The sequence below is a fragment of the Salvelinus namaycush genome, chromosome 35 (assembly GCF_016432855.1).
Source record: "Salvelinus namaycush isolate Seneca chromosome 35, SaNama_1.0, whole genome shotgun sequence".
NCBI lineage: Eukaryota > Metazoa > Chordata > Actinopteri > Salmoniformes > Salmonidae > Salvelinus > Salvelinus namaycush.
Window position 1 is genome coordinate 16,477,773 of NC_052341.1, and position 8,987 is coordinate 16,486,759.

The 8,987-nt window shown below is 41.4% G+C and overlaps 1 protein-coding gene across 3 annotated transcripts; it reads left to right on the top strand.

The window, feature by feature from the left end:
• The first annotated feature begins 2,557 nt into the window (after window positions 1-2,557).
• LOC120030007 (TATA-box-binding protein-like) lies at window positions 2,558-7,926 on the top strand. Of its 3 annotated transcripts, none has more exons than XM_038975323.1 (8): window positions 2,558-2,653; window positions 3,272-3,377; window positions 3,486-3,808; window positions 3,975-4,062; window positions 4,253-4,344; window positions 4,434-4,601; window positions 4,781-4,875; window positions 6,407-7,926. In XM_038975323.1, the coding sequence occupies exons 2-8, from the start codon at window positions 3,327-3,329 to the stop codon at window positions 6,421-6,423; spliced, it is 834 nt and encodes a 277-aa protein (XP_038831251.1). In that variant the 5' UTR covers window positions 2,558-2,653; window positions 3,272-3,326; the 3' UTR covers window positions 6,424-7,926. The 3 variants fall into 3 exon arrangements, with proteins under 3 accessions (XP_038831251.1, XP_038831249.1, XP_038831250.1); XM_038975321.1 differs by lacking the exon at window positions 6,407-7,926 and adding an exon at window positions 4,966-5,861; XM_038975322.1 differs by lacking the exon at window positions 6,407-7,926 and adding an exon at window positions 4,966-5,861 and having other exon boundaries at window positions 2,570-2,653; window positions 3,180-3,377.
• The last annotated feature ends 1,061 nt before the right edge of the window (window positions 7,927-8,987 follow it).

An 8,987-nucleotide genomic window follows, 5' to 3' on the forward strand; every position in this document is an offset into this window, starting at 1 on the left:
TTACAATGGAGTATGAACTGTTTAGAAAAACCAACAAACACAGTGTATAAAACATTAGGAACACCTTTCTAATATTGAGTTGTACCCTGTTTTGCCCTCAGAACAGGCTCAATTTGTTGAGGCATGAACTCTACAAGGTGTTGAAAGCGGTCCACAGGGATGCTGGCCCATGTTGACTCAATGCTTCCCACAGTTGTGTCAAGTTGGCTGGATGTCCTTTGGGTGGTGGACCATTCTTGATATGGATAGGAAACTGTTGAGCGTGGAAACTCTGCAGCGCTGTAGTTCTTGACACACTCAAACCGGTGCACATGGCACCTACAATACCCCAGTTCAAAGGCACTTAATATTTTGTCTTGCCCATTCACGCTCTTAATGGGGCACAATCCATGTCTCAAAGCTTACAAATCCTTTATTAACCTGTCTCCTCCCCTTCATCTACACCAGGGCTGCCCAACTCTCTTCCTGGAGATCTACTGTCCTGTGGGTTTTCAGTCCAACCCTAATTTAACACACCTGATTCTACTAAGTAGCTGCTCAACAAGACCTTAACTAGCTGAATCAGATATGCTACATTAGGGTTGGACTGAAACTACAGGACAGTAGATTTCCAGGAAGAGGGTTGGGCAGCCCTGATCTACACTGAAGTGGATGTAACAGTTGACATCATAGCTTTCACTTGGTCAGTCTGTCATGGAAAGAGCAGGTGTTCCTAATGTTTTGTACACAGTGTATATGACATAGGTCCAATGATTGGAAGTGTCTCCTTTAGAAGAGAGTTGGTTAAGGCTCGCAATAATACTTTTTGCCAAATAGGGGTGTTTACAACTGTAGAGATTGAGTTTGGACATTCAGAACTGGATCCACAACCCCACTGTGCCATAACTGTCCAGACCATTTTATGGTAGTAAGGTAGTATTCTTTCATATGTAACTCCTCTCAAAGAGGTGTACTTCACACTAAAACCCCTATGCAGCCAGGGGAATGCTTCTGACAAAGAACAGAAACCAGGGATTATCCTTCTGCTGCCACCAATGTAATTATTGAGGGGCAACTGCAGAAGCAGGGGTTCAGTGACCCTGTGGATCAAGGCATGTGCACTACAACCTGTGCCATAAAAGCAAAAATCATATCTAAGCATGCTCAGGCCAGGAAGACTACACATGGGTCAGGATAAAGATGAGTCTGACAGGAGTGAAGTTTTTGGAAAAAGTGGACCCTTGCCTTTTGACTGATCCATTTGTGGTTTCAGGGTGGGTGAAAACAGTTGGCTGCTGTGGAATCAGTGAGGGGAACCAGAAGTGATCTTGTGATGTTTGTGTTTCTGCTGGTCAGGGGGAGCAGGTGCTCTGTGTTAAACGAATTGGGGCAAGAGACGTGAATTGTTTTGCTCTCAAGAAAAGGGCGCCATTAAAAGGAGTGATTACTGGGGTAGCGGTAAATGTGAAAGCTGACCAACCGAATGGGAAGATTCCCGGTGTTTGTGATGCTCGTCGTTTGGTGTGACGCAGACCGGGTGGTGTGAGTGGAGAAAGAGTAATTGTCTGTTCTTTTGAGTTTTGATGTTGAGTCTTTGCCTGACAAAGTGATGTTATGATATATGTTATCCTGTACAAGCTTTTGTACCAAATATATTACGCTGTTACAGGTGTCAAGCTTATGGGCATGTGGCAGCAGTGTGAAGGAGGGAGGTTCCTAGGTGTGCAGAAGGGCATGAGACAAAGGAATGTGTAGCATTGGGGAAAGTAGTGGTGAGTGTTAATTGTAGGGGTGCCCATGGGGCTGGGGATCAGAAATGTCCCGTGCGAGAGGCAGGTTGAGGTTTCCAGGGTTAGAATAGTGCAGAAGTTGTCATATACTGAGGCAGTGAAGAAAGTAGAGGAAGATCAAGGGGGAGGGAGAGGAGTGGTGTGAGTATTAGATCTGTACCAGTACAGAGGGATAAACCAACAAGTGATATATGTTTCAGTAAGATTGGATTTTTGGTATTTATAGCAATGGTTATCAACTGTACTGCAGGGATGGAATGTAAGTCGCAGAAAATAGGTTGTGGTGGCAGCTGCAAAGAGTATGTAGGTGTGCGAGACTTGATATCAGAAGATTTACATTATGTTTTAAGTGGTGGTGTCCCATTCTTTCTGGCTGTTGGCCTCAAGTAGGGCTAAATAGATAGAAATAGTGGAGTATTTTTTATAAAAAATAAAACAAATATGAGTGTAGTGTTAGACGGTAGGGTATTTATTTCTTATTTTTATTTTGTTATTTTTAAGGGAAGTGTAAGTGAGTTATACGCCAGTCTAGTACGTGGCGGTAATGCAAAATGTATTGGATGCCAACCGCTGTTAAACTTAATCGAAGAAGACTACACACGCTCAGGGCAAGAAAATATATAATGCCAACCCCTTTTATTTTTTCTTGAACAGCACTTTCTGTTTTTGATTTGGGGGAACTGTTGCCCTTGTACCTTGTCAGAGAAAATAATCAAGAATGTAATAGGAACTTTGATGGATGCCAACCGCGGTTAAACCTCATCGGAAAAGGCTTAGGAACTTTGACACCGGAAGTGGTCACTGATGTCGCTGTTTAGAGCAAGTGCATGAATCTGTGGAACCATCAGCTAGCCAAAGCTCCTTTGAATGTTATAGAGACGGGGGTGAGTATTTTACATATTTACGGAGTCCCTTCTCAACACAACAGCATCACTTAGTGAGCAAAACACTAACGACCACACGAGTGTTGCCATGGCAGTAGCTAGCTTGCTAACGTAACTAACGTTACTACGCTAACCTGGCCAACTGCAAGTCCGGTGCGAAATTTGCGCCAAACTGTTTTTTACACTCACACGAAGTTGCATGGTTTCTGTAAACAAAAGCATACATTGCAAAGTTGGATTGAATTTCAATGCGTGGTGTTAAAGTGCTAGGTAGCTATGTTAAAAGTTCGCGCGCCACTGTAGCGGTAGCTAACTTAGTTAACGTTTGTTAGCTGACTGTCTGGCTGCAAAGGTTAACTAATTAGATAATTAGCTGTCTATCGTTAGTTAGGTACTGCTGCATTATGTGGTCTAGTTGAGTGATTGGTCAAGTTTCCATTGACAACAGTGTTTGCCACCGATTTCCCCGATCTCAATGCTTAGCCAACTTTCTGTATGTGATTTGTCTGTTCTTTCTGGTCAAAAGAAGCGATCTAAGGGGTTCGCTGCTACGCTCTGCTATTACGATTCATGACTGTTGTCGAAATTATCAAAACCAGAATTGCTCCTACTCCTCAGAGAATTTCAGGCCTTTGAGACGGCCAGTCAAGTGAACGCTTCATACTTTGAGGACATGGAGCAGAACAACAGTTTGCCACCTTTCCAGGGTCTTGCCTCCCCTCAGGTAACTAATTTGAGTGAGACGTTATTGTTGTCAACACAGGATGAACATTGCTCAAATGTTTTAGATTCAACTAGCCTAATTGAGGGATTGTTCTTCCATCTGTCAAAGGGGGCAATGACTCCTGGTATGCCCATTTTCAGCCCCATGATGCCCTATGGCAGTGGTCTGACTCCCCAACCTGTCACGAACACCAACAGCCTGTCTCTCCTGGAAGAGCAGCAGCGGCAACAACAGCAGCAGGCTTCGGCCCAGCAGGCTGGGGTGCCAGGGGGTTTGGGACAGACACCACAGCTTTATCACTCCCAAACGGTCACCACCACCACACTGCCAGGAAACACCCCCCTCTACACCGCTACACCGCTAACCCCCATGACACCCATCACACCTGCCACTCCTGCCTCTGAGAGTTCTGGGATTGTCCCTCAGTTACAGTAAGTGTTCCTGAACAATTCATTAGTTCATTAGTCTCAACCCCTATGTACTCCTATAAAGCGGAAACACAAGAAGCTAATAGATGAAGGTGAATAGTGATGTGACCATATCAACAGCGAGAATCTCCCATCCTGATGGCATGGTTTATGTCCTTCCCTTTTTTAGGAACATCGTATCCACTGTGAACTTGGGCTGCAAACTTGACTTGAAAACAATAGCACTGCGAGCTAGAAATGCTGAGTACAACCCCAAGGTAAGCATAAATTGTTATTCTTCATTTGCACAAATCATTGTCAGGGCCCAGGGAAAGGTGAAATAGGACCAGGCTAAAATGTAACTAGAATGGGCCCACAAGGCATGTTGCTTCGGGTCTGAGAATGTCCCACCAAGACACTGTTCTATTGACAAAATGTACAACTTTCTCAACTGTTCTTGTCTTACAGCGATTTGCTGCTGTAATCATGAGAATACGAGAGCCAAGAACAACTGCACTTATCTTCAGTTCTGGGAAAATGGTTTGCACAGGAGCCAAAAGGTTAATATCATCTTTTTTTTAAAGAACACAAAACATGTCAAAACAACATCTGTTTAAAGACCTCCTCATGCTCTCTCCTACCCCTCTAGTGAAGAGCAGTCCCGCCTAGCGGCTAGGAAATACGCCAGAGTCGTGCAGAAGTTGGGCTTCCCAGCCAAATTTCTTGATTTCAAGATTCAGAACATGGTGGGCAGCTGTGATGTCAAATTCCCCATTCGGTTAGAGGGACTTGTACTAACTCACCAACAGTTCAGCAGGTTTGTCATTCACTACTGCAAAATTAAAGCCTGTAATATCTGATGGGATGCATTCTTATACTTATAATTCTGCCATATTTTGTACATTGTTTATAATACTAAGATTGGTATTCTAAAGTGATTTAGTACTGGGAGCAAAGATAAGAAGTAGGCCTCATTTTTCCCCTTATTTTTTCCAGTTATGAACCTGAGTTGTTCCCTGGGCTAATCTACAGAATGATCAAACCCAGAATTGTTCTGCTGATATTCGTTTCAGGCAAAGTTGTATTAACAGGTGAGGTTTTTCTCCCTTTCCTAATAACATAGAGTAAGGGCATTTGTTGTCAAATGTAACTTTACTATCCTTTTTGCTGCTTATTTCAAGGTGCAAAGGTCAGAGGAGAAATTTATGAAGCATTTGAAAATATCTACCCCATCTTGAAAGGATTCAGGAAGACGACGTAAATATTTATGCCTGCAATCTTTTTTATTTAATTTTTTTAATAGTCCCAGGGGAACTTGCTCTGTTGTGACCCGTTACATTGGGACTCTGATTGGACCTGTACATTTTAATCGGCAAGTCGGGGACCCCTCCTAATCGCCTTAATGGTGATTTGATACTAGGGGAAATGCTGTATTTTAGCAGTTTTATTTGTTTTTAAATTACTCTTGCTTGATATTAAATGAGGCAGTCTGACTGACAATTTCTTTTCATTGAAGCATTTAATTTTTCTAATGTAGGTTTTAAGATGTTATCCTATCGTTTCTCAGTGCATGTTTGTCCACACACCCTACAAGCAGACATTCAAGATTCCTAACCTTATTCTTTAAATGGTTTTTACAGTCAATTTAACTGTTATATGAATAATCTACAGATTGAATGTTACTTAGGATTGTGTTGCAAGGCTTACCAATTTGTCATTATTGCGACAATATTTTTGTACATATTCCATTTTGATAACTCTTTGCTGCTGAAGTCAAGAAAATGGTGTAACGTGGAGTGGAACATTCATCATGCAACCTTGTGCATCATATTAGTAACTATGTACCTCGGATGTCTTATTTTTCTCATTCAGTTTTTGGTCATTTTAAGTGCTATTTAAGAACAGTCATGTTTTAATGCTAAAATAGACAAACTAATTCACCATGGATTTTGTTTCAATAGTTGATACGTACTGTATATTTGGTCTACAACTAAGCACACGAAAGCAGTCAGTCATTATGTTCTTGTTTTAAATGTTGTTTTGCTCCATTGTGCACAATTAAATATTCACTTACCAATTGTGATCTCCCTCGTTAGTTAACAAAGCTTTTTTCAGGGTATGGCAAGATTTTGAACTAGTCATAATTTCACTGGATTAATCAAATGTTATTGGACATGCGTGTTTAGCTTAATGCTTGTTTCTAGCTCCAACAGTGCAGTAATATCTAACTATACACACTTCTAAGTAGAGGAATGGAATTAAGAATATATAAATATTTGGACAAGCAATGTCAGCATGGCATAGACTAAGATGCAGTACAATAGAATGCAGTATATACATGAGATGGGTATGCAAAATATGTAAACATTATTAGTGACTAGTGATCCATTATTAAAGTGGCCAGTGATTTCAAGTCTATGCATAAAGGGCAGTAGCCTTAAATGTGCTAGTGATAGCTATTTAACAGGCTGATGGCCTTGAAATAGAAGCTGTTTTTCAGTTTCTCGGTCCCAGCTTTGATGAACCTGTACTGACCTCGCCTTCTGGATGATAGTGAGGTGAACAGGCAGTGGCTCGGGGGTTGTTGTCCTTGATCTTTTGTCCCACTCTTCATTTTAACAGGAATACCGCGGACATAGCAACACTGCTTGAATCTAGCAGGCAACAACTACATGGACGGAACAGTGACTCACACATCACGAGAGGATTTGTTGTAAAGAAAACCAATGCACTCGGAGACTTTCAACCAGAGGTTTTCAGTTGCGGCTGAACAGTTTGTGTGTTTAACTCTGCCTGTAAACACGCTGGATGATTCAGAATCCATTGAAGAGCTTGAACGATTCACTGACGAGAGATACTTACGAACTCAAAGAAACATGTCGCTGGTTTCGGAGGATTCGAGCATTGTTAAGGACAACCAACCCAATCAACAAAACAAACCAAAACCAGGTTGGCCAATAGGTATCAACGATGGAACCAAACCATCCCCTAGTAAGAGGGCGCGAGTGGGGAGAGGTTTACTGATATGGATGTTGACTTGTTAAAATCCATCAATGAAAGGTTTGCCAAACTTGATATCTTGGATATATTACGAGAGGACATCAATGCATTATGTGCTAGTATAGAATTCAGCGAACGTCAGACTGATGATCTAAGGAAAGAGAACACGGCGCTGAAGGTACTGTAGACTCTATTCATAGCAAGGTGGAGGTGGTGCAAAGGGGGAACAAACAACAAAGAAAACTTGCTTGATGTACAGTGTCTATCAATGCGGAACAATCTAATATTTTCAGGGATACCGGAGAATGACAACAGCAGAGGCTGTGAGGACACAGTCCGAGACTTTGTCAACTCAACTAAAACTGCCCACTGATGTTGTGCGTAATGCCACTTTCTCCAGAGTCCATAGAATATGTAAGGCCTCTGGAAATAGGCCACGGGCTATTATTGCATGTTTTGACAAACTTAAGCAAAGGGAAATGACGAAGAACATGGGAGAGAACTCAGAAACACTGATTTTGGAATGAATGATCACTTCCCCACCGAGATCAATGAAAGGAGAAAAAAACTATATCCCACCATGAAGGAAAAGCGTTGCCTGAATCAACGAGTCTCCATGGCGATGGATAAACTCTATCAACGGGCAATTGTATCAGGACTCTAGAGTAACTCCCTGGCTATTTTAATTTAATGTTCAAATCTGAGTTTGTGTGTTGTAGTGTATCATGACAACTTCAACTATAACGAATACATGCTCTATTGATCTCCACTTGATAAGGAAAGGGCTGCATATAGCTCAGGTTAATGTATGTAGCCTTCCTAACAAAATACATTAGGTTTTTAACTTGGTCAACATAAATAATATTCATATTTTGGCTTTGACTGAAACGCATTTAGATGCATCTGTAAATGATGGGCAAATTAACATTCAAGGATATAGTCTATTGAAAAGGGACAGGAATTGGAATGGTGGGGGTGTAGCACTGTATATTCAGAATCATATACCTTTTAAGAGGAGGGATGACCTTAATGTATGTCAAATAGAGGCACTATGGGCTCAAGTACATCTGCCTTACCAGGCACCCATATTGGTAGGATGTGTGTATATGTAACAGTATAACTTTACGGCGTCCCCTCGCCCCGACCCGGGCGCGAACCAGGGACCCTCTGCACACATCAACAATTGACACCCACGAAGCGTCGTTACCCATCGCTCCACAAAAGCCGCGGCCCTTGCAGAGCAAGGGGCAACACTACATCTAGATTTCAGAGCAAGTGACGTAACTGATTGAAACGCTACTAGCGCGTACCCGCTAACTAGCTAGCCATTTCACATCCGTTACATATAGACCTCCTAGCTCTAAGGTGTCCTATCTGGATGACTTATGTACTGAGTTTGACCAGGCCACAGATAGCAACAGAGATGTATTTATCTTGGGTGATTTTAATATAAATTGGAAGGATCAAAATAATTTGAATAGAACAAAATTGATGAGATATGCCAAGAACTGTGGTTAGAAACAAATGGTTAATCATACTACTAGATCTTCAATTAAGTTGGGTCATCGTTCAGACATGCATTGATCTGATTTTCTGTAATATACCATTGCAATGCTTAAAAGCCAGATCAATGCCAGTGGGCTGGACAGACCATAATATTGTGACCATAACCATGAACACCAAGGTTCCAAAGAAACCCCCTAGGATTGTGGTCAAAATAAATTTTAAAACATTTAATCATGAGCTATCTCTAAATGATTTGGCTGCTGTACCCTGGGAGCTGATTTATCTAGAGGATGATTTAAATCACGCTACAGAATGTTTTATTGATTTGCTGACAGGTAATGGGCCATCATGCCCCTATAAGAAAGAGTACAGTTGGTGCCTGTCCATCTCCATGGATTGATGATGAACTGGGTGAGGCTTTTTCTCAAAGAAATATGGCAAACGTCTTAGCAGCCAAGTCAAAATTAGAAATTGATGAACAGAACTATAGAACATTACGTAATTATGCAGTTAAATTGAATTGAAAGAAAAAAAAAGTTATTTTACAACAATGCTTTTATTGATTGTAAAAATGATTCTAAAAAGGTATGGAACACAGTAAAGGGCTTAGGTACATCTATCTCATCATGCCCATCTAGTGTGGAGGTTGACGGGAGAATAATAACAAAACCAGTTAATGTTGCCAATCATTTTGCAG